The sequence below is a fragment of the Notolepis coatsorum genome (assembly GCF_963971535.1).
Source record: "Notolepis coatsorum genome assembly, chromosome: 9".
Classification (NCBI taxonomy): Eukaryota; Metazoa; Chordata; class Actinopteri; order Aulopiformes; family Paralepididae; genus Notolepis; species Notolepis coatsorum.
Genome location: NC_140173.1, coordinates 122,555,629 through 122,582,010, shown reverse-complemented (window position 1 = coordinate 122,582,010; position 26,382 = coordinate 122,555,629). Strand labels below are relative to the sequence as shown.

General features: G+C 48.2%; 1 protein-coding gene across 1 annotated transcript; it reads right to left on the bottom strand.

Moving 5' to 3' along the window:
• Positions 1-4,342: 4,342 nt before the first annotated feature.
• On the bottom strand, positions 4,343-25,589 carry LOC311234063 (multiple inositol polyphosphate phosphatase 1-like). Its single transcript, XM_084321158.1, has 5 exons — positions 24,949-25,589; positions 17,516-17,710; positions 9,219-9,316; positions 7,300-7,430; positions 4,343-6,920 (listed from the first exon to the last, which is right to left on the bottom strand). Exons 1-5 carry the CDS (start codon positions 25,532-25,534, stop codon positions 6,536-6,538), a joined length of 1,395 nt encoding a protein of 464 aa, XP_084177284.1. The 5' UTR covers positions 25,535-25,589; the 3' UTR covers positions 4,343-6,535.
• Positions 25,590-26,382: the final 793 nt, after the last annotated feature.

Genomic DNA, 26,382 nt, shown 5'->3' with positions numbered 1-26,382 from the left:
AATGTTTGGTCTGACATTTTTTAAACTATTTCAAATAGTATTGAGATTCCAATCAGTCCGACTGCCGTAACTGCTTGTTTTGGTGTTCCTCCTACTACCTTGTCTCTGTCACCATATAAAGCTGACCTGGTGGCGTTTGTTACTCTCCTGGGAAATGGGCTTCAGGCAACAAAATCTCGAGGCGATTGCTGTCTCTCTGCCTCAGAGGAGGAGCCCTTGAAAAAAAAAAAAGAAAAAAAAAAAAAGGGAAAAGCCATTCCAGTTCAAAAGGTAGGCAATACTGCCACCTGGTGAGATTCGATCATCATTGCAATTCCAACGTAGGCAGATGTGCCAGGGACACCTAGAGGGCTCCGGCTGACTGTATAGAACGGGGATCAAAGGAAAATATCAAAGGATCAAAACCAGAGTATACTCAGGTTTTGCTGCTCAACGGTTGGCGAGATAACCCGACTATACTCGGGTATGGCGCCCAAAGAGTTAACACTTTGCAATAGCTATATATATGTCCCTAACAGGGTGGAACTCTCTCATGGTCGATGGCTGAACAATCCACCCATAATTATTATTATTTAAGTGCTTGAGCTCTACCAATGCAAGTACCTGGAGGTTAAACATGTTATTTACCTGTTATAATAAAAAAATGCAAAAGAACATGATTTCCCCCCCAAATGTTAGCACATTGAAAAGTCACCAATCCATGACCAGGAAAAAATGCCACCCAAAAGCCGGTATCAGTACTACCCACCCGTAGGCTACACTGTCCCTGCACTGCAAACAATCCTCACCTGAACAAGTAATATTAGACTAGACTCATTGGACGCCACGGATTAGCCTCATCCTGTAGTAGCTACCGTCACCGCTGTAAACGGTGGGAGTCGCTCACCTTGTTTGCAGGGCTATAACTATTTAAATATTATAGCTATATATGCAATACTATGGCCCATTTGACAGCGAGTATCTATCGTTCAAGATGTGAAAAAGGAATCTTTTTTCCATCCATACATTCTCGTTTTATACCGTGGTGAATATAAGTATGGTTTTAGAGTGGTCTGGGGTCATTCCTGGGAGGCTAGTAATAGCCTGTGACACATATTATACTTAATCCATTGGCATTTCGTCCCTATACACTCTACAATAAAAAATTCAAATGCATATGATCGGTATATTATGTTCCATCATGCATGCATGAAAGGGGGGGGGTCGTTTCTGATTAATTGTCAATAACGGCATTCATTAGTACAACAGCATACGCTGATCAGGGCGATGGCTATGAAAACAATGCACAACCAAGCTGAAATTGACGTTAAATTGCGCTTACCTGTGGCCGATGAGATTCCAAAAAGAATATTCCAATTATTTGATTGCCATCTGCTAGATCGTATGTCCATTTGGCCCACGCCATAACCCCCCACAGCATAATGAATCTGGCGTCCTGAAAGCGATTCAATGCAATCGGGTATACCCCTCGGTCCACGTTACTCGAAAACTCCGCCCGGAGGAATTTCAATGATACAGAGTCAGAAAGGAAGTGCGACATCGGCCGCATACCACCAGGCGGCGGTATTAAACCCCATATTGAGTTCTAAAATATTATTTTACAACAACTACTAGTGCATTGTTGGCCACTGAGCAGGAATAGGAGTGCCTTGCTCAAGGGCACCTCGGCACTAGTTGAGGAAAGAAGATTCAGTTCCACAACCCAGATTTCCCAAGCTGATCCTGGAATGGACCTATTTCAAACCCTCTTTTCTTCATCCTCTTGAAGAAAAAAAGAGGGTGGGGTTTGAGATACATTCCAATAAGCCTGTTCCTCTAATCCAGGGTTTCGCATTAATTACCTAGACTGTGGCGGCCCGCCATAATCTAATTCAGGGGTGGGCAATTATTTTTCCCGGGGGGCCGAATGAGCAACTGAAAATATGTTGGAGGGCCGGGCCAAAATTCCAAACTCAATTATGCATAATATACATTTTATTTCTATATAAAAAGCAGTAAATGGCATTGTTTTGACCCCTGGTAAGAGTGTATGTTATTATTTGGCAATTAAAAGGTGAGGTTAGCTTTCAAAAATATCATTTATTCAAATAGAATTTATTTCCAAAATGATAAACAAAATGTGAAACATTAATAACAAAGGGCATGTATGAAAAAGTGCTATACAAATAAAGTTATTATTTTGAGTTTCATATACTATTGAAACAAGGATTTTCTTAGCTTTCTAAAGACATCACATCATCTTATAGCCAAAATAAACAAGACATGTCACTGAACTGTGTAAAGAAAAGTGTCCCAATTTTGTAGCCTTTTTTACTTTACATGCCTATATTAAACATTTAATGTTTTCAGAACTGTGCAAAAGAAAGAAAAAAAAATATCAAGTGTCCCATTTCACTTGTTATATTTCCACATTTTGGTGTTCTTTAGTTCTTTTTTTTCCATTCAGTGTGATAAATCCAGTCTCTGTTGAGCTTTAACAAGTCCATCACAGTCAGGTTGCATGTCTGAGGTGGAGATGCGAAGCACAGCTGCCAGATGTTCATCAGTGATTGAGGATCTGTACCTGGACTTGGTAAACGTCATGACTGAGAATGTCTGTTCACATATGTAGGTGGATCCAAAGAGAACCAACATCTTCTGAGCATGTCTCCTCATGTTTGGAAAGTTCTCCTCCTTGAGAGCAGAGTAGAACTCTAGCAGTGATGCTGACTTAAAGTGCTCTTTCAGTAGTGAATCAGACTGCAGGTCAATGAGTTCAAGCTGAACATCAGTGGGTGCACTATCAACACTGCAGGTAAAGGGAGAGGAAACCAGCTGCATTTCATCCTCAACCTTTTTGAAATCTTGAAAACGCCTTGAAAATTCATCATGCAGTGCTCCTAACATGGATGAGTACCTGTGCTGGTGATCAGCTGATGGTTTGACTTCTTTCAGGGTTTTCATGTGTTCGAGATTGTTGCTGCCTAGTTGCCTTGAAATTAATTGCAAATAAAAGAAATGTAATCTACCTACCTCAGTTGTGAAAAAAAAACCACACTCGAAGGTTTTCGGCTTGCCATTGCCCTGACTGCTTTGTTGTTGAATCAAGTCAAATCCTAGGTAGGCGTATATTGTGCGTGTGAACGTTGACATGAAAAGAAAAAATGTAAAAAAAAAAAAAAATTATAATTTTTTTGTATTTTTTATTATCATGTAATCTTTCGTGGGCCGGTGATACGGCCCGCGGGCCGTACAATGCCCAGGTCTAGTCCTGCCACAGTTGTATAATGAACCAAAAAAAATTTGTATTTAAATTTTTTTTTTTTTTTTAAATATAAAGTTTGCCAATAGGGCTGTATCAGTAGTATTGGCAGTGGTAGTAGTCGTAATAGTAATCCACTATATTTCTTTATTTTCTAAAAAAATAAACCAGTTAAACTCAGGTAACCACTTTTGCTTAATTTCTTTGATGGCTCAAATGTATGCTCTAGTCCAGTGGTTCCCAACCCTCTCCTCGAGGCACCCCAGCCGTCCCATGCATTTGTTAAATTCCACCACCAGCACATCTGATTCAACTAATAAAGGGCTAGTTAAGTTGAATCAGGTGTGCTGGAGGTGGAATTTAACAAATACATTGAACGGCTGGGGTGCTTCGAGGAGAGGATTGGGAAGCACTAGTCTAGTCGATTTTGTGTTTTGACCACAAAGTTCATCATAGATCTAGCCTATGGGGCGGCATGGCTCAGGGGTAGAGTGGGGCGTCCAATGATCGAAGGGTTGGTGGTTCGAATCCCGCTCAAGCCCATGTCCATCCCATTGCCGTTGTGTCCTTGGGCAAGACACTTAACCTACTTGCCTCGTATGAATGTGTATGCATGTGAATGAATGTTGGTGGTGGTCGGAGGGGCCGTAGGCGTTGATTATTCGCCACGCTTCCGTGAGTCTGCCTCAGGGCAGCTCTGGCTGCAATTGTAGCTTACCACCACCGGTATGACTGTGTATGAACGAATAATGGACTCTGTGAAGCGCTCTGAGTCAGAGCAACAGTCAGTCAGACAAGAGCGCTATATAAATCCAATCCATTATTATTATTAGCCTCTTTATTTTGCTCTCAAAGTGCACCAGATTGATGGATTTAACTTTAAAATGTACACACAAACCCTAGAGGGTCAGAGGTGCACCCCCCATAGTCTCTGAAAATCCTGTGGGAAACACTGCTAACCATTAGGCTACTGCCCTCAATAACCAAGCAGCTGAAACCAATCATATTTAATCAAAGCAATATTCATGTTCTGGAGAGAAATATATATAACTTTGGGTCCCGGGTTGACAGTACAATAGAAAACAGACACATTCCTTTGCTCTTGTCCATTTATTTTTAGCACAAAAACTTTTCCATCAGCAAAACAGTTTGACCCATTTTATATCACAGCAAAATTCAATACTGTTAACTTGTTATAAAGCATGTAATTAAATAAAAAATATATAATAACAGTATTTTGCCAAAAGAAATCATTGCTAATTCCAGTTATCCTGTGTCTTACCCACATCCATACAATAGGCTAATTATGGCCCTGCAGCAGTAAGTAATACAGCAGTAGTAATACGATAATGTACACTATAGCTGAATTTGAAACGTCATTCCTGATCTAGGCTCTTTGGTTTTTTTTTAAAGATTTATTTTTTGGCGTTTTATCGCTTTATTTCTACTGGGCAGTCCAGTAGAGAGAGACAGAGGAAGAATGGGAGACAGAGTGGGGGGAAGACATTCGGCAAATAACGACGGGTTCGGGAGTCGAACCCGGGTCGGTCGTGTCGCGGCTGAGCGCGCTATGTGGTTCGCCACTGGGGCGCCCGGCTCTTTGGTTTTTAACTGTTGGGGCCACCAACTTTTGTTAAGCAACCGCTGCCCAATTGACAATTGGCATTATCTTCATTGGTAGATTGTTATTTGGTCTTATTCATCAGCTGTCAGTCGAGTGTGTGTAGAGTATCATCCATCATGAAATTCATTATTTTTGCAGATGACACTAATATAATTGGTTCAGGGCAGAATTTGCAGGATCTTTTGCAGGTGATCACACAGGAGTTGATCAAGTTAAAAAAATGGTTTGATGAGAATAAATTGTCGTTGAATTTGAGTAAAACTAAATTAATGTTATTTGGAAAGCGCAATAGTGACATAACAGTGAAAGTTATGATAGACAATGTATGTATTGAAAGAGTAAATCAAACCACATTCCTGGGTGTGATCATAGATGACAGGATAAGATGGAAACCACACATCAGTCATGTAAAATCCAAGATGGCCAACTGTGTGGGGATTATGTATCGATCCAAGAATTTTGTCAACCAAAGGTCACTTCTCATCCTCTACCATGCACTTGTAGTCCCATATTTAAATTATTGTCTGGAAGTATGGGGTAATACTTATCGTTCCAATATATCACCTCTTTATATTCTGCAAAAAAAGGCCATTAGGATTGTGTACAACGCTAAGTACAACCAACACTCTACCCCATTGTTTTTACAAGCATCAGCTTTTAAATTATGGGACTTGATCAAAATTAAAACTGCCGAAATCATGTTCAAAGCTTCACATAACTCTCTTCCAACCCCCATCCAATATCGGTTCACTGAGAGGGTAGGAATCAGGATTTATAATCTTAGAGGGAAACAGAAACTCCAGCAACCGGGTGTAAGAACCACTCTAAAATCTATGTGTATATCTGTTTGTGGAGTAAGATTATGGAATGGATAGGACGAGGAGGTTAAATTGAGTAAAAACATATACCAGTTTAAAAGAAAGTTAAAAAAAGGAATATTGGAAAGGTATAAGGAGGAGGGTGAACATGATGTTTGCCATTAAAAGGAGTATGTATATAAAATATGTATTGACTGGTCAGACTCATGTGTGTCTTGTTGAGATGTCGGGGGAATGTGGGAAGCGGAGCTGTGTTGCATGTTGTGTGTGTAGCGGTTGATGGTCGGGGTGTGGGGAATGGAAGTTCACAGGCTTGGCTTCTTCCATCCCACTTTTCGGACCATGGGTGGTGTCCGTTGTTGCTGTTGTCTATTGTTTTGTGGTGGTTGTAGTGCTGTTTTGTGGTTGTCTTGTATTGTATAGGTTGTATGGTTTGAAATGAACAAATGAAACGAATACTGACCCTTGTTTAGTTTAAGAAGAGGGGGCAGGTAACCATAAGATTTATTCTTCTTCCTGCTCCTTTTGCCCATGGTAGAACTGTATTTATGATTTTGTATGATGATTGTATTGCTTCCATGTGGCAAATAAAAACTCTGAATCTGAATCTGAAATAATGTGGACAACTTCTTGCTCCATTGCCTATGGAATTCCTTTTTTTTTTAATCAACATTCTTTTATTTTATGCCTATGGAATTGTGTATTTAACCACTTAGGCATGTTATGAATGATCTAGGAGAAGTATGGAGACAAAAAAAAACTCAATTTGGAGAATAATTCAGGCCTCCAGAAAGAAGGCACAGAAAGTGTCCTCCCATTGATCCCTACGGTAAACACAGTTGCCCGTCTGCCCTAAACTGTAGTAGGATGTGTAAACACTTGACACTCTGCCTCAAAGTCACAGCCCCGGAGCAGCTCCCTGTAGTGCTCCCTAACCTCTCGGTAGAGCGGCGCGGACGCCTGCTGGCCGGCCATACCGGGGAAGGCCAGGGGCTTCTCGTTAAGCAGCGGCTGCAGCCTCAGGCCGTCCTCTCCACAGTCGTACAGCAACAGAAGCAGGTTGGCCGCGTATGGCAGCATGTGACTGGTGCGGAAAGAGCGCTGGGCCTGCGCGGCGTAGTTGGCAGAGGTCAGGCGCTCGCTGTCCTTGAAGAAGCCTAAGAGGGTCAGCAGGGGCAGGAGTGTCTCTGCATGACCAACCTGGATAGTCACGGCCTCGGTCACCTGACCGCCGGACCTGAGGAACAGGGAGGTAGTGTTTGAAGCATCATTGCAAGAAAAACAAAGCATTAAAAAATGGGGAAAATACTAGAGACATTCTGGAATAGCATAAACTTGTGCCAAGGCAATATGCTGTCCATGTTGTTAAATAACCTCCATTCATTTCTACATACCCTCGTTCGTTCACAACCCCAAGATAAACATTGCCCCGTTTCAAAATAATCCAGGCTGGTTTTCTAGAAGAAGAAGAATTTAGCAGCCATGCTCTCTAAATATCATTATCGACATCCGCCATAAACCCATATCGGTCGACAACTATTTATGATTATGCTCCCTTGCTGGGACATAGTTTATCCTTGCCCCAACACTAATTGCAGAGAGAAGAGTTAACTCACTGGCTCTCTCTGGCTGCTGTGTCCAGGCGGCTGAACACATCATGGAAGAGGATACAACTTGACTTGCTGTTGATATCATGACCATAGCCTCTTTTCCAGAACTGCTTCAGGTCATTTGCATACTCCATAACCTGTTGATGCAACCAGAGAGAATAGACCTTTCAGGTGCTGCCTTTCTGGAATTTCTCCTATTTTTTTCTTAACTCAAAATTATATTTTAGAATTTACCTATTTGAACGCCCTCTTTTCTTCAAACCTCTAATCACAATGGTTGCTTCTAGGGATGTCCGATATTATCGGCCTACCGATATTGGCATTCAAATGTAATATCGGAAATTATCGGTATGAATTTTTTATTAATTTATTTGTTTTACATTTATTTAACCTTTATTTACCCAGGCAAGCAAGTAAGAACACATAATCTTTTGTCAAAAGTATGCATAATGTTGTGTTAATTCCACAACAAGACATATGTAATGTTAATTACCTGAAATGATTCAGTTTTTTGGGGGGGAAACCCCGCATATATCGGTATCGGAAATTAAGAGTTGGACAATATCGGTATATTGGATATCAGTAAAAAGGCCAATATCGAACATCCCTAGTTGCTTCCCTTGCTTGGACAAAAAAGAGGGCGGGGCTTGAGGTAAATTCTAGCAGTCAAACGTTTTCATCAGAGTGTTTAGTTCTCAAAATTCGAAACTTGATATATGAGATTGTACACGGAGAGGGTTAAACAGCAGTATATCAGATATCGTCAATATAAGGGGTGGGCTTTGTGTGAGATGACTGAAGGAGACACTCCCAAGATAGCAATCTCTTTTTGTGTGGGGGTAGAATTACAAGCTGGCTACCTGAGAGTTAGGTCAGTGTGTGTAACACAAGACACAACACACTGTTTGTGACCGGAATAGTGCCTTAGGCTTTGTGTCCACCGGGGACGTTTTTCTCCAAGACGGACCGCTTTGAAAAGCAAAAAAAAAGAAGCTCAGAGCGTTTTCCCGCGGCTCCCCCACTTGCTCGATGTTGATTGGTCGGTCGAAAAAAGTTACCTTGATGAGCGCGCTCCTCTCCAAAAGTTGAACTAGTTTCAAATTTATGCGCTGGGAGTGCTCCGCCCAAAAACGCTGGCCGCCGAGAGCGCTAAAACTCGACGCTGGGAAAAGGAGCGCGACCTGTCGCGTCTGTAGCATAGAAATGAATGACAGAAAGGAGCTGACAACTCATAAAACGACCCCGGTTGACACGGGCCCTTACAGTTCCTTGTTGTATAAGTGCAAGCTGACAACACAGAAAATTAAATGCATTGTGCTTTTCAGTCTGCCAAGTGACTGGACCGAATATTCTTCAAGGTATATACAGTATAAACAAGAGCAAATGTGGTTATTAACCATTAAATATGCAAGTCAATGGCTTTCCTATACTTACCATCCTTCCAGAGAATGAATAATCACCATTACTGATTGCATTGGTACAGCAAGCCTATTAGACCCACTAGGATATTTTTGTTAGATATTATTGTGACAAAAAAAGCTTTTCTCAAATATCACAATTTAGTTTGCTAAAGTTTTTTGATTGTGAGAAAATTGTGGGGAATTGTGAAAATTGCGAGTCCATGAAAAAGAAATTGCTATTTCCGTTTAGGCAAAGCAAAGTAAAATGGCCGTGCGAATCAGAGCCAAAAAATTGCAAGCAGCTTGACCATTTTATGCTGAAATATCGCAGGGAACCAGAAAATTGCGAGCAGAATGACCATTTTATGTTGAAATATTGTGATGATTGGTCAAATTTGCACGCTGACACAAACATTGTGGGGTTTGTTTGAATTTGCGCTATTCTTATGATAGCAGAATTGCAATATCCGGGAGGGTTCTGGTTCTGGCCTATGGTCAGTTTACAGTGCAGTTTATTTGGAATACCTGTGCATCAACCTCATCAAAGAGTCGACACCAGGGGGAGTTCTCAGTCTTGATGGCAAACTCATAAGCACACAAGTAGAATGCAGCTTCAGCCATATCTGAGGGGGACAGATAAAGAATGTTAGAGATGACTGTATCATAAAATCATTGAAAGATACATTCAGCTAAATCCATACAACTGAGAGCCTACAAAGTCATATAATTTTTTTTGTGTACATTTCATTATAGTACAATGTGTGTGGTGTTAATTTGTTCATCGTGGAGCAGAGATACGGACATTGGTATCAGGCCAATACAAGGCTTAAATACTTTGTCATACTTAGGTACATGTACTTGAGTACTAGCACAACTGAAGTAAACCGACTATGGGAAGAATTGATGATACTGACATTATGTCTATTGGTTAATTCCACAGAATTTATTAATTTATAAAGACATTTTATTTTAATTTGTATCTTGAAGGACAGTACAAGACAGTACACTCTAAAAACATACTTATATTCACGACGGTACTAACACGACAATGTATGAATGGAAAAATATAACGTTCCCACATCCGGAATGATAGATACCCGATGTTGAATGGGCCATAGTAATGTCGATACAGCTATAATATTTAAAAAGTTATAGCCCTGCAAAGAAGGTGAGGGACTCCATAGGCTTACAGCACTGCAGAGATTGGTATAAGATGGGCAAACTGTGTGGCACAGAATGTGTTAAAGGAGCAGGCAACACCCTAATCTACTTTTATCACATTTCAGAACGTTGAGGGACAAATGGATAGATTATCAAACATGTTTAAAATAGTTTCGGGACTTGACGGGCGGCTACGTGGCGTAGTGGGCAAGGCGCTCGCCACGAAATCTGGAGACGCTGGGCTTGCCTGTTCAAGCCCAGCTCTCCACATTTGCTTTCAGTTTAGCTGGTCGTCCGTACTAATACACATTGGCCGTATTAGGGGGTGGGAAACTGATGGGTGGGGATCGGGCGTTGTGGACAGCGACTCCTACAGGTCGGTTGGTGCGCAGTAGAATCAGGAAGTGTCGGGGGCAGCGTGAGCCTCCCACGCGTTACTCCTCGCCACTGAGAGATCGAGCTGCGCAGGTGAAAAGATGCGACTGCTGTTACCTCAAGTACCGGAGGGGACTTGTGCTATGTATGACTTAGTCCACATTGCAGCCGGCTTGTGGGAGGCAAGAAACAGCGTTCGTGACAGGGGAGGGTTGAATTGGATGATACGAAATTGGGATGGGAGAAAATATAGAAAAATGGGAGAAAAAGTGGATAACAAAAAAATAGTTTCGGGACTCCTACGACCTTAGCATTCTTTTCTAAAATATATATACAGGTATATAAAAAAATATATAATAATAAAAAAAATGAAACATTTTAATCTTTTTGAATAGAAGTGCGGTACCACCGCATCCCGCGGTGATTAGCCACACACACAACCGCGGTGAGAAAATGTCATACCGCGACAGCCCTAGGTGATCGACTGCCCCCTTCCCTCCCTTGAGTCCCTACATTCCACCAGTGCCTTGAGGAGGGCGAGGAAGATCATGGCAGACCCCGCCCACCCGGGTCACGGCCTCTTCATCATGCTCACCCACGGCAGGCGGCTACGGCTGCCCAAGACATTAAAGTCCCGCCATAGACTCAGTTCTATATCATACTGGCTACGCTCAGCGTCATCTGCACTAACCTCACTTCGTGCACAGCACTGAATAAAAATCCACAATGTACCTTTACATACCAGCATCCGTCTGGCCACACCCCTATCCGCTACCTTCATAAGCAGGTGTGTGGTCACCTACTCGCCTCCTTCTTCACTTTCACCACAAGGAAGTGCCTGTTGTATACCCCACTTGACAAGGTTGTTTTAGCTGAAGAAAGTTGAGTTACGTGTTTACATTTTTTCTTGCTTTTTTCTTTCTCTCATAAATTTTAAAAGAAAAAAGCTAAGTCATAATGTTTACCTCGGAGGGTCGCGATAGCAACGTTACCCTTCACCAGCGGTTCTCCATTGCCTCCTCTGTCGTGCGTCTTGGAGCGGGGTTGAGGCCTCTTTTGTGGTCGGCAGCCGCGCCCGGTAGGGGTCCGATAGATAGTTTGCCTCTCCAAGGAGCTGGTGCACCAGCGCCGTCCCCTGTGCGATGGCCTGGTTCCGGCTCTGGTTCCTTTGCCTCCGGAGAGTCGTCCGCTGTTGGGCGGCCGGCTCCTCTGGTGGCGGAGGATTTGAGACGCAAACTTTTTGCGTCGGCTCGCTCCCGTCGTAAGATGGTGGCTTGTAGACGCAAACGGCCTGGTTTTGGTGAGTTGCTGGAGCCGGATGAGGATGCGTCTGATTCTCCATGGCCAATGGAAACAGAGGACTACATGGTTGAAGCGGACAGGTTCTTGTTCGACGCCCCGGTGGAGACATGTCCGCCGCCCGTCCAGGTAACACTGGAGGGGGGTGATAGGTCTCCTTGGGGTTCCTCGTACGCGGATGTTGGGTTAGAACCTCCGACTCGGCGGCGGGATGCCCTGCTATCAGCCACATCAGAATGTGGCTCCTTAACCGGTAGTCTGCTGCATGTGAGGGACGCAAGCTCGGTGGGGGAAAGTATGCAGGGGGAACTGCATGCTTTGTTCCCCGAGCTCATGGCGGCGGCGGCAGTCGCAAACGGCGTGCCACTGCCGCAGCCACTGCCTGTTCCTGTCCCTGATGATCTCATAGGTCATCTATGGCAACGCCGTCCTGTGAGAGAGATGGGCGTTGTCTGTCCATTTTTCCCCTCGATGGAGGCCTACGTCCGTCAGGGACAGGTGGTCTCCCACATCATGGGCCTCACCCCGCCTACGTGCGAGTCACGAGGGTGGTGGGTTTGGTAGACGGCATGAAGGAGGGGGTGCCTCGGCTTGATAGGCCGATGGCAGCTCTCCTTTGTCCTGAGGTGGTGTGGGAGCCGTTACGGAAGCCGGTTCCCCAAGGGAAATCGGCGAGGCGGTTGGCTTTCTGGAGTGACCAGTCATTTCTCTCTGCGACTCAATCTCTGGCTGCCACTTCTAACATCGCGCAGCTGGCGAGATTCATGTCCGGGATACTGACGGGCGGTACGGAGCTGACTGATTTGCAACATGATCAGCTCGCCCAGTCGGCAGGAGCCATCCTGCATCTGATCCAGCCGCAGGCCATCGCCGCTGGGAAAGTACGCGCCCTGGCCACTAGTCCAGCGCCACCTTTGGCTGGAGCAGGCGCGTGTGCCGGAAAGGAAGAGGACTCCACTTCTGACGGCACCCCTCTCTGATGCTGGACTTTTCGGGTCAGCACTGCAGTTGATGACCTCGACCTGCAGGGAGATGCAGGAGGAGCGTTCCGTGCTCCAGCCTCATTTCCCCCCGCCCGATGTCGCCGGTGGAGTCAGACGGCAGGCTCGTCGTCGGGGTTCCGCCGCTGCTACCACCGCCACTGCTGGACCTTCGGCAAAGAAGGCCAGGAGGAGAGAGGGCGCCTCCGCCACTGCAGCCGGCCCATCTACGCCCGGAGCTGACGGTAGGGATCGTCGTGACCAGCCTCCTATCCTTTACCGTCCCTCCGGGGCTCCCCGGGGTGGCAAGTCCCGAGCGGCTCGTGGCAGGCGTTGCTGAAAAAAAATTTCTTTTTCCCTCTGTGGTCCCCCCCCGTTCCCTTCCCGGCCCAAATATGATTTTGTTTATGAGAAATAAAGAGTCCCTCCCCTATTTTTTGTTACAAACTGTGTGTTTATTCACTAAACATATGATGGGGATACGACCAGGCATGCGTTCTTCATGGGACGGGGGTGCACTACGTGCAAGCCCAGATAAGTACTCGCTAATTGCATATCAATAGCGCCGGTCGTCAGGTGTGTTAAATACGTTCTCAGATACATTCACACCTAACTTGTTGTGAATGACATGTGTTACATTCCATTCGTAGAGGCAATTAGGCACTGTCTGTAGTCTGTGCTCAAGCGAGGGGACATTTATGCGCATTCGCGGGAGCGCGCACACGCGCCTGGAGCGTGCGTGGCGCCATTAGGTGCGTGCAATCCCAGTTGATTTCAGGAACGCACCACTGGATACGTCGTGTGAACCTTTCGCTAGTGTGGGTTTGATAGGAGGGCTAGACTTTAAGTCTTGTTGGTCGCTACATTCATGTTAGAGCTTAAGCAAGGCCTGCAGCTTACACTCGGTTGAAAAAGGTTTTTTCTGCCTCGACCTGAAGGTTAGGTCTTCACATAAAGGTAGAGGTTAGTTGTGTGCTCTGTTGCTTAAACAGTGATATTGAGCCGCAACACTGTTGTGTTGGTCTGCAGTAATGCTCGTGTGTGAAAAGGTACCGCAGTTCAGGCCGTTCTGTCTCTCTATCAGATTTTCTGTGTCTTGCAACATAAACACGGGTGTCGGGTTCACACATACATAACTTGGACTTGTTATAAACCCTGTTCACAGACTTGTCTGTGGCTAGCGTGCATTGAATTAGCTTTGCGCTGTTCATTAGCATACTGGCTACTTAAGGTATCATATGGCTATTTTTTGTTGTCGTATGCAAGGGTTGGGCTTGCGAGGGGGTACCGGATAAACCCCTCCTTCCCTCTTCTGATTGGTCGGGGGTTTCTTGGACTCTCTTTTCATTCGGTCAGGGCCAAGCCGTTAGCTTGGCACGGGGGGGGGGGGGTTTCCCTGACTCCGCACCTATCACGGGCGGTTGAGTCATGGGTTTCCCCCCGTCATAGAAAACGTCACTAGGCACGTTTCTATTGGACGACGGCTTCCGTGAGTTTTTTTCAGACCCGTATGTAGGGTCTGTCATTGTCAAGTTGTCGGGGCAGAGCGTAGGAACTTACTGTTCTACTACGCTCGATATACGTGTAACTTGAGTCTGTTGGTCACATGGCTCAATGTTACCGTGACTTTTCAATCTGTGGCTCACGTGGGAAGTCTCTCTGAGGATTCCCGTCTCCTCTCTGTGGTGAGGGTGGCGGGATGTAAGAATGTAAAAAAAAATTACCCTCGGCCGCGTCACGTGGGATTCACGTCAGTCTGTGTTTCTTTCTTTTTAATAATAAAAAGAGTGAAGAATATAAAGCACGACAACTCCTTGTCGTTCTCCCAGGCGACTTGAAGGACCAATGTCTGGTGTCTGGTTAGACTATCCATTGATGTGTTTGGGTCTCGACGCGTACATAGTGCTGGCTCGGGGTGTTTCAAATAAGAATCACGCAGGAGGCTAGTACGCCTTGGTTGCTCGTTATTAAAACAGCGTTTTTATAGGGCAACTGGGATGGGGGTTTTTCTCTTCCGAGCGCCTGTTACTAGGTCTCGACGGATTCTCGTTCATGTCTGGGGGATGTTAACGGAATAGATCAGAACATAGGTAGAGGGGTCTCACGCCCTTGGGGTGGGCCACTGAGCGCGGTACGAATGGGACCGTCTGGGTGGCGCCCTCTTTTCATGTTTTAGATTGACACGCGTACCTACCCCCTCTCTTGGAGTGGGGATGTCGGCGTGGTTAGGGCACGGGACTGGTTCTGGTCACGCTGGTCCAGGTCAGTTAACCCGTTGTCCGCCGGGGACGCAGATCTGCTGTTCTGGTACCCTGAGGGACTTGTGCCCCTGTGACACCCGGGTCGGCCCGGGTGTCACAGGGTTGGGCGTTATGGAGACCCTTTGTTGGGTACATGTTGTACCTGGCATTATCATGAAGGGGCTGGTTCTCCTTTCTTTTCGCTCCTCTCTCACGCATGGCGAAGAGGGGGCTGTTGGGGTGGTCTTTTGGACCTCCTCTGGTGACCCTGTGTGCTTCCCGAGCCGCCGGGCCCGGTCCGAAGTAATGTTTCGTTGACCCGTAGGCCTGGAATAACCCTTTTTTGAAAACTGAAACACTTGTACTGCGGTATAGCCAGTGTATACCCGCAGGTGTGTTTGAGTTTTTTCTTGAGGGGTTATAGGAACAACCACCGCATGTGGTACCAAGAGGGTGGTTGATTCCCTGGTGTGTTGGAGCAGAGTCAACTCCCGGGTTACCCGGTTGAGTGTGCCCCTGCACGTTCATGACGTCTGCCAATCGTGTCAGCCTTCTCTGCCTCGACCCCTCTGGGTCGGGGTTTTTTGGTGGAGGCTTTGTCATGGTGCGCAACAATGCCAGCATACGCCCCTTCCGCCGGGGTGCTGTTTTCAGTTGACCCCTTTGGCGCCTGTCTCGTCCGCAGTGCTCCAGGCTCGGGTCAAACGCCTGCTGCCTGGTTTAAGGGATCGACCCCTCTGGGGTCGTCTCCCCGGTGCGCTGCCTGCTTCCGCTGTAGTATAGTCTTTTGAGTGCTTCAAGTTACGGCCATGCTGACTGCCTGTGTTGCAGGGTCAGTGTGCCAGGCGGCGAACTAGTGGGGGGAAGGGCTCGCTCTAGGAGGGGCCCTGTCCGAATACGCTGGTGATGTGGGGGGCGGTGTCACTAAGTGACCGCCTGGTGAGGTCTTGATGCTTTGGCGTCATTGACCTCTCCAGGCCCCCTTTTTCCGGGGGATCCAGTCCCTTCAGTGGGTCTGGGTCTTCCTTCGCGCTCCGCTGCTACGGCCTTGCCACGGGGTTGAGTTTGCTCTTGACCCCGTGATTTTGGGGGCAGTAACGAGGGTTGTTCCTTCCGTTCGTTCCCTGGTGGCATGCGGGTTGTGCGTGTGCGTAGTCGTGGGGTCAAGCCACGGTCTGCTCACCCTGTGCGTTGAGTTGCTCGAGTTTCTCTTCGCACGGTCGGATCCGTCTCCCTCCCGTCCTCCAATAGGGAGGGTATCCTCCATTAGGGAGGGTCGGGGGGCTCGGTCCTCTCCGGTCTGATGGTTGTGGGGGGCCTCAGCGGGGTACATTTGTCGAGCTTCAGGCTCCCGCTCAGCTCCTGTAGTGCAGATGACGCTGAGCGGAGCCAGTATGATATAGAACGTAAGGTTATGTATATAACCAAGTTCTATGAATACTGGTGACGCTCAGCGGCGGGACGCCACTGCGGCCCTTGACCTCGCCTTGTGGTGAAAGTTTGGGAAGGAGGCGAGTAGGTGACCACACACCTTCTTATGAAGGTAGCGGATAGGGGTGTGGCCAGACGGATGCTGGTATGTAAAGGTACATTGTGGATTTTTATTCAGTGCTGTGCACGAAGTGAGGTTAGTGCAGATGGCGCTGAGCGTCACCAGTATTCATAGAACTTGGTTATATACATAACCTTACGTTTCTTCCCCTCAGCAGCCCTCCTGGTAAACGAGTCAGGTGTCCCCTCCCACAAAGGAGAATATGAATTATGATTTGTCTTTGCATCTTTGACAGTGAATAACACCATGCTAAAAATGACCAGACATGAAAGACTGCCACTGAGCTTGTTCAGTACCTTCTTGAGATCACATGTACAGAAAATCTAAGGAAATTAATAAAGGGAAGATGATTAAACAGAAGGTTTTGTAGATACAGTGCTGAATTCTCCCATCCGGACCAATGCAATTTGAAATATTATTATAGAATATAGAATAGCAGGCTTATAAATGACCTTATTATATATCTTATCTTTCAAACGCCCAAATTCAATTTGAATTTAGTATCACCAGGCGTGCATAAGAACAGATAATGAAATCTACTGTATGTACAGTAGGTTTCTTATTCCTGCCAGAGTGCCGCCATTTTGAAACTGATTTCAAATCTGATTGTTGCTAAATGCTCAAAATAGGGGAGACAAACTAACTGCGCTCCAATATATGCCAATAACGTTCAGTTTTGTGGTATATTATCCCGAGTAATAAGAGATATTAAAATGCATGCAGAACCCATTTGCTTTTTTTGACAGAGGCAGAGCACTCCAGTACAATATATAATACAATGCAAAGAGTCAACTCATTTAATTCAAGTTCAATTAATAACTAAATTGTAGATTATTTCATTTCTAGTTAGAGGGTTTGCAATTATGTCTGCTTATGATAGGGTAGAAATGTATATGTTTATATCTGCATATGACATGGTAACAACATAACAGCGTGTGCAAATAACCCCTATATTTCCATTTTTACATGTTCCTGTTAATCCCCATGGAAAGTTTCCAACTTTGAATATTCCCAAAATGTTGCAACCCCTAGTGACAACACCAAAAATAAACGTCCAATTTTTTGTTTTTAACCATATATTGGGGATCACTAAATGAAAACTTCCAAGGGGATTATGGAGAAGGGTAACTGCATCAGAGAGCAACATACAAAAAGCATAGGCCTATACATCTTAAATGTATTGATGTGTGTATAGTATATCTATAGATTAGATACCTGCAGTAATGAGATTGTACTGGACACCAAGACGGTCTGCAATCTTCTCCTCGACCCTCCTCATCTCTGGTCCCAACTTGAACTTGTCAAGCTCTGCCATAGCTGAGGGGTTTTTAGCAACATCCTTCACAAACTTAGTGCACTGGTCGAAGAACCTCATCAGGGCATCATTCACCATATGGTCAAACTCTTTATCTGTAGTTGGACAAAAGGAAGTAGGTCATTGCAAATAGACTGTACACCTTTGTTGTGAAAATCCATATGACATTAGACCCAACCCCCCCCCCCCCCCCCTCTCCTAATAGACAGTCTCCTCCCCACCTTATGTATTATATTTGTTCCCCACCGTATGTATATTTTTTCTCCCACCCCCTCCTAATGTACAGTCTCCTCCCCATCATATGTATATATTCTGTTAGGATCTATGGGTAACAGTACTGTATATTTGCATATCGTATATGTCACAAATGTAACAGTACTATATACCTGGCTGTATGTCATGTATGTCCCTATGCCATAAATGTCATGTCATATGTATTGTAATGATCTGGGGTCTTGTGTGTCACTGTACCCGGGGGTGTGTTTCCCCCCGGGAGAGATAGGAGGTGGCACCGGAAGTTACGTTGTGTTCGTGAAATAGACGTGAAGGAGGAAGCTGTGTGTGTTCCTAACGAGTGAGGTATTGACCTGTATGTTACTCATTGAAGTGGAATTAAATAACCAAAAGAAACATAAACCTCTCCTCATTCTTCCTAACAATACGGGTATGACAGAACGCTACATTTGGTGTCTGAAGTGGGATCAGTGAACTCTGATTGACGCGCACTGTGTACCCTGGGGAGCTCCGCTGTTTGGCTAGCTACGTCACGTTAGCTTAGCAATGACGGCAAAAGAAGAGCCACGCCACGAGATTAAACAGGAGAGGGAGGATGAAGGTCTGTCAAGTGGACTTCCAGACCTGGAAAGAATGCAGGTCGCTGCCGAAGTCGGGGTTGGCAATCTCGGAGGACGGGAGAGTGATGGCCACGCGACGGCGGCACCGGTACTCCACCCGGCGGCATCCGGTAGGAATGACATGCAGAGCGTGGCACCATGTGGAGGTGCACACGGCGGATGGAGAGCAGACCAGGCGCTGAAATATTCAGGTAAAGGCAGTCTGGAGGCGTTTTTTATGCAATTTGAGCTGGCAGCCGAACTGAATGGCTGGCCGATGGACAATAAAAAAAATTGCTGCCCGTCTCGTTTTGTCCCTCACGGATGATACCCTGGCATGTTTGATTGCACTGGGACCGGAAGAGCTGAGAGACTATGGAGCTGTGGTGGGGGCGCTGCAGAGGCGTTTCGGTCGATGTGACAATAAAAGCATTGTGGTCACAGAGCTATGTAACCGGCACAGACGGCCCGGTGAGTCCCTTCGTGCACTGGCAACTGACATTGAGACACTCACGAGACGGGCATACGGCCACCCCCCCGCGGTGTTGAGTGAGTACGCCAGGGATCAGTTTGTCCGCGCCATCGAGCCGCGAGACCTGTGTGAGCGGGTTCAGCTGCGGCACCCGAGCACGCTGCAGGGAGCCTTGGAGCTGGCGCTGGAGAGAGAAGACCTGCGGGGCGAGACCACACCGGAGGGCGTGAGGGAGGCCCCTCCCATGGTGAGGGTTGCGAGGGAGAGCGGCCCAAGGGAGCCGGAGTGGGTGGGCGCAATGATGGAGCGGATGACAGAGCTGGTGCGTGCCGTAACATTGCAACCACAAGGAGGTGCGGCTCATTCACCGGGGCCCATGCGCTGCTGGGGGTGTGGCCAACCCGGGCATCTCCGCAGGGACTGCCGCAATCGCCAGGAGAGGCAGGGAAACGGCAGGGGGTCCGTGTAGATGGGGCGGAGCAGATCCCTGGCGCCATGTCCCATGCTGCTCTGCCTCCAGCGGAGGGAGCCAATCAGCACAGTCGGGGGGGTGGGGCTCTACTCCCTCCAGAAGCAGACGTTGACACTGAGTCAGTCATGGTAGTGGGCTGGACGCATGCAGGCAATTTTTGCTATGTTCCCGTCACCCTGGCTGGGGCGCCGTGTTCGGCCCTGGTGGACACGGGTTCGACGGCGACGCTGATGAGGCCCGACATGGTCCCGGTGGGGACACAGCTGGAGCAGACGTCGGTGCAGCTGAAGACAGTGACTGGTGAGCTAGCCCCCATGTTGGGGAAGGGAAAGGTGGTCATAACAGTGGGGGGCCTGTCGGTGGAGTTCCGGGTGTGGGTGGCAGAGGTGCAGGACCCCTGCATATTGGGGCTAGACTTTTTGAAGTTTGCCCAATGCCTGCTGGACCTGGGGGAGAACACATTGAGTTTCCCTGGGGGCCCCACTGTTGAGATGATATCCCCCCCACTTCCTCCGAGGTCAGCGCCACTGGCAGTGAGGGCAGCAGAGACACAGTTTCATTCTGCAAGCCCCCTGGACAGTCACGGTAGCTCCCGCTCCCGGAATACCCGCCTGAGATATTCCCCTGCCCACTCGACGGCTGAACGCTCACCCCCCATGCCCATTGCCCCTGACAGGCAGCTCCCTTCCCCTGCTGGCAGTACGCCCCTGTCCCCATCAGCAGCCCCATTTACACCCGGGGGCCCCCTCCCCCTGGCGCAGCCTAACATGGAGGAAGAGGCTGACAGGCTAGCAGTTGTGAGGGGCATATGGGAACGCAACGGTGGCCACTTGGAGCCGGAACAGCGAGAGGAGCTGTGGCAGTTGCTAAATGAGTTCAAGGACATTTTTGCACTGACAGATGCTGAAATTGGCTGCACTCACTTGGTGCATCACCAAATAGACACAGGGGACGCCCGGCCTATCAGATCACCAGCCCGCCGCCTTCCCATGGCGTACCGAGAAGCTGCAGAGTGCGCCATTGATGAGATGCAGCGGGCGGGCATCATAGAGCCCTCTGCCAGTCCCTGGGCTTCGGGAGTGGTGTTGGTAAAGAAGAAGAACACTTCCAAAATGAGATTCTGCGTCGACTACAGACCACTGAACAAGGTGACAAAGAAAGACTCTTACCCGATGCCCCATGTTGATGAGGCGCTGGACACAGTGGCTGGGTCGTCCTGGTTCTCCTCACTAGACTTACGGGCTGGCTACTGGCAGGTGCCCCTCGACCCAGAGTCTAAACCTAAGACAGCCTTCTGCACACCGAGGGGGCTGTGGCAATTCCGTGTCCTCAGCTTCGGGCTGTGTAACGCCCCAGCCACGTTTGAAAGGCTAATAATAATAATAATGCAGGACCTGTTGCGGAGGTCTTTATTCGGCATGCAACGACACTCAATGTTTTAGCGGTACACACAGTGGTTCGTTTTTTTAGCACACACACCGGAACACACACGCATGCATTGTCTCTTTAGAATCGCCGATGCGATTCGTCTCTGCGATTAACCCATCCCGTCGTCCTTCCCCCCCAAGGGCAGCCGGGAGCAGACAGGCATCAACGTGAGCTGCGCCAGGGGACCAATCCAAGTGCTCCTGTCCGTCTTCGTCAAGGACGCCACAGCGTTAGCGATCTGTTGTTGTGCATGTTTTTCCATTGGGTTTATCTTATCGGGGGGGAAACCCTTGCGAGCACGGGGAGAACATGCAAACTCCACACAGAAAGGCCTGGGAGATACCCCACCTGGGTACCTGGCATCATGGAAACCTGGTCCCCAAGCGGGAATCGAACCCTGGACCTTCTTGCTGTGAGGCGACAGTGTTAACCACTACACCACCGTGAGCGTGTTGGCTGGCATTCCTCCAGAGGAGTGCGTGGTGTACCTGGACGACATACTGGCCCACGGCAGCTCCTTCCAGGCGGCCCTCCAGACGCTGAGACGGGTCCTGGTCAGGATAGCCGAGGCAGGACTGAAACTTCACCCCGACAAGTGCCACTCCATGAGGAGAGAAGTGGAGTTCTTGGGACACAAACTGACGGGAGAGGGCATCAGCACGCAGGAGGGGAAGATAAAGGCGGTGAAAGAGTGGCCCACCCCCGCAGACAAAGAGCAGCTCGAGAGCTTTGTGGGGCTCGCCTCATACTACAGGAGGTTTGTGAGGGGGTTCTCCTGCATCGCTGAGCCCCTATTTCGACTAAAGGAGAAAGGCGCTGACTTCACCTGGACGCCTGAGTGTCAGCAGGCGTTTGACCTCCTAAAAAAAGGACTAACAGAAGCACCTGTGCTTCGACCCCCAGACCCCTCCCTGCCGTTTGTCCTGGACACGGATGCCAGCAACGTGGGTATGGGGGCCGTGCTGTCTCAGGTGGGGCCGGACGGAGAAAGAGCGGTGGCTTACTTCAGCCACACATTCAACAAAGCGGAGCGGAATTACTGCGTCACCCGCCGGGAGCTTCTGGCTGTCGTTGAGGCAGTTAAACACTTCAGGTACTACCTCTGTGGGCCGCCGTTTACAATCAGAACTGACCACTCCGCTCTCCAGTGGCTGACGTCCTTTCGAGAGCTGGAGGGGCAAGTGTGCCGCTGGCTGGAGAGGCTGGCAGACTTCAACTTCACCGTTGAGCACAGGGCCGGCGTCCGCCACACCAACGTTGACGCCCTGTCCCGACGGCCCTGTGCTCCGGAGGGGTGTTGATACTGTGAGAAGAGGGAGGCAAGAGAGAGAGAGCTCCGGGAGGAGGTAACAATATGCCCCGAGCACGAGGGCGACGGGCCGGTCTGCAGGGAGCTGCAGGTGATCGGAGAAGCGGAGTGGCGAACGCAGCAAGAGCAGGACCCTGATTTAAAACCTGTTTTGCAATGGGTAGAGTCAGGTCAGAAGCCACCCTGGGGGGAGGTGGCAGGGGGCACCACTGCTACAAAGGGACTGTGGGCAGACTTTGCGGCTCTGCGGGTGTGGGACGGGGTTCTACAGAGAGCGTGGAGGGAGCCGGCTACGGGAGAGAACAGGTGGCGGGTGGTGGTCCCCAAAGCAATGAGAGAGACTGTGTTAAAAAGTTCCCATGGCACCGTGGGGGCTGGGCACTTTGGCATCACAAAGACTCTCCGCCGCCTCCGTCAGGGGTTCTACTGGGGACGGATAAAAAGGGACGTAGAGGATTTCTGTCGCCGCTGCGACCTCTGCGCAGCATACAAGGGCCCACCTGATCAGTCCCACGCACTACTCCAGCTCGGGGTGGGAGCCCCCATGGAGAGAGTGGCGGTGGATGTTATGGGGCCGTTTCCGTGCACGGACAATGGCAATCGCTACGTGCTGGTCGCCATGGACTATTTCACCAAATGGCCGGAGGCATATGCGTTGCCGGATCAGGAGGCCAAGACTGTGGTTGACGCGCTGGTGGAGGGCATGTCCAGTCGGTTCGGCGCAGCGGAAACCCTCCACAGCGATCAAGGGAGAAATTTTGAGTCACATGTTTTTGCCACCATGTGCGAGCAGCTAGGCACCAAGAAGACCCGAACCACTGCTCTGCACCCACAAAGTGATGGGTTAGTGGAAAGGTTCAATAGGACTCTGGGCAAGCAGCTAGCCATTCTCACAGCAGAGCACCAGCGAGACTGGGACACGCACCTCCCCCTCGTTCTCATGGCATACCGATCCGCTGTACAGGAGTCCACCTCCTGCACGCCAGCACTGCTCATGCTGGGCCGGGAGCTCCGGACACCGACGGAGGTGGCGTTTGGCAAGCCCCCTGACACTCCCCCTGTACCCCGGGGAGGGAGTATGCCAGGAGACTCCAGGATCGAATGGAGTCCGCCCACAACTTTGCCCGGGGTCAGCTGGAAAAGGCGGGCATGAGACAAAAAGGGAACTATGATGTGCGGGCTAAGGGGAGGCATTTCCAGGCCGGGGAACTGGTCTGGGTGTATAGCCCTCGGAGGAAGAGGGGGCGGTGCCCTAAACTTGACTGTCACTGGCAGGGGCCATGTAGGGTGCTAGAGAGGGTGGGGGAGGTGGTATACAGGGTACAATTGCCGCTCAGGGGGAGGAAAGTTGCTCTTCAGAGACAGACTGGCCCCGTACAGAGGGGATTGCCTCCCACTGCAAGACCCAGCCCTCCCAGCGGCCTCACCTAGAGACAATGTTCCGACCACCACTGGGCCCGGATGTAACCGCCGTTCGAGGGGAGTGCACCGTGGTCCACCAGCGGGGGGTTTCCCCTCTTCCCATACGGGGGGCCCCTCAGAATCACAGACTGTGTTCCCTGTGCGGGACAGACATGGCACTCCCCGGACGGTTCCTGTTCCGCAGCAGGTCGATTCAGTCCTTCGGGCAGGGACAACGCGTCCACAGAGGCGGAGGCTGCCGCCAGGTCGTTTCAAGGACTTTGTGTAAAAAAAGAAAAAAAGTGTGTTCTGCTTGAAATGGAAAATGTTATTGGGAATGTGCTATGTGTTGATGTGTCTCTCGGGGCGAGAGCTCAGAAGGGGGGGGATAGTGTAATGATCTGGGGTCTTGTGTGTCACTGTACCCGGGGGGCCTATTGCTTATTAACAGCGAAGGAGTGCGCCGAATGCTTCCGCGTTTTCCCTGATTGGCTGCGACACGCCCCGCGGCAGGCGCGGCAACCGCAGAGCGGAGCGGCAGAGCTTGCGGCATTATTTAGCCGTAAACCGCCATGATTCTCATTCGAAGCTTAGCTCACCTGGCAGCGCGGCGGTCCTGCGGTCCGTTGGTTTCAAGTTCGAATCCCATCAATTTTCTTTTTTTTAACATGTATTCTTTCGCCGGTTAAGGTTAGGCATGGTTAAGGTTAAGGTTAGGCATTGTTTCGGAGTTGGTTAAGGTTAGAAAGGTTAAGTTTAGGCGCTGTTAAGGAGCTGGTTAAGGTTAGAGTTTGTCTTAGAGAATGGCAATATTCTTTCTATGGTTAAGGTTAGGCATGGTTAAGGTTAAGGTTAGGCATTGTTTCGGAGTTGGTTAAGGTTAGAAAGGTTAAGTTTAGGCGCTGTTAAGGAGCTGGTTAAGGTTAGCGTTTGTCTTAGAGAATGGCAATAGACAGCCTATTTCTGCACTGCCGCTCTCTCGCGCTGCCGCGGTCACATGGTCACATTCTTGCACTCCTCCGCTGTTAAAAAGCAACACGCACCCGGGGAGATAGGAGGTGGCACCGGAAGTTACGTTGTGTTCGTGAAATAGACGTGAAGGAGGAAGCTGTGTGTGTTCCTAACGAGTGAGGTATTGACCTGTATGTTACTCATTGAAGTGGAATTAAATAACCAAAAGAAACATAAACCTCTCCTCATTCTTCCTAACAATACGGGTACGACAGAACGCTACAGTATGTTGTCGAATATGTATACAGTATGTCATGTCACTATGAATTGAAAATGGGGGACCCTGATGTAAACAAGACAAACGTCTTTCTCTGGTCTGCATCCCCTTAACAATTGTATGTATTGAGCCGTACTGTATTGTACCCATTCTGCAATCTGTTAAATAAAGTGTTCATTCATTCATTCACCTTGAACATTCCAAAGCTCCGACAGTCCGTTCTTGAAGGCCAATGTGCTGTTCACACACCTATGCTTTGAGCTGGTTATGAACTTTATGTGTTCACTTCGAAGCTTCTCTTCTGATATCAACGAAGGGAATAACTTTGACAACCTAACGGCCAAATGTCTGTGGTCATCCACACCTTTCTGGACAAGTCGACCATCCATGTCTTCCGTGTACCACATCTTCCAGTGGTTCTGAATCTCACGCAGCCAGTTGTCTTCGCCAGACGCGTTGTGCACGACGAGGTGGTAGAGCTTCTGCATCTTCTTGACATTTGTGGCCGTCGGGTACCTTGTGCCATGCCTTATTATAGCAGTCAAATGAATTTCGCGACATTCTGCAGATGGAGGCTGTAAAATAGATGTGTTGACAGCAAGGATATCCTCGATTAGATATGGATTGACTTCCTCATACCTCCCTTTCGTGCTGAAATATTTGGCAATTGCTGGTATAGTATGTGGACCATCACCAGTAGGCGCCACATAACAACATGAAATGTTACTTAGGAAGAAAATAACAATGATAAAGAATTTAAAAGGAACGGTAAACATGATCTACCCAAGCAGTGGACCTACCAAAGGTAAAAGCATAGACGCGGCCCTGACTGCTTTTGTCCCGTTGTTTTCAGCTGACGTCATCCACGTCTCCACGATGTTAACCGTGGCCGACCAATCCGTTTCCCAGAGTTTCGTATGAAATCTAAATAGCATTTACAGTAGAAATACATAGCCATATATTTGTTACGCTTAGAAATAAATAATACCGTTTGTGTTTTTGTTTTCTCTGTTTATCCAGAGGGCCACAGCTCTATGCACTTCGAGTTTTTTTTTAAGTGAAGAGATGGGTTACCGGTGTATATCTCACATGTTCAGATTATTTGCTCCCGGACTACCCTACAGATAAAATAAGATAAATACAATTAAACATTTTTATAACATAACACAAATTGATATAGTTATGTTTTATTTAATTTCTTAAAATGTATGTTGTTTTATTTCATTCATATATTTTATTCACAGCCTAAACGGAACATCGTTTAGTTTGATTTCTACATCTCAAGTAGAACCCTATTTTCACCAACAGATGTCTCCAGAGAGCGCGCGGACCTCCAACAACAACAGTGCACTTTTTCAATAGGGTATATCTGCAGAGCCGCAAGCCCAACGTCTGGGCGGGTCTTCGGGGCTTGTACTCGGTTTGAGGCGGGTCTTCGGGGCTTGTACTCGGTTTGAGGCGGGACTTCGGGGCTTGTACTCGGTTTGACTGTGCGTGGGCGGTGCGTCGGGGCTTGTACCTTGTCTTGTTACCTGTAAAACCCGGAAGTAGTCAGTTTGTGCTGTTTATTTTTATAAGCAGTGAGGACTCGACAGCATTTGCGTTTCTGTGTTCCGTGTTAGGT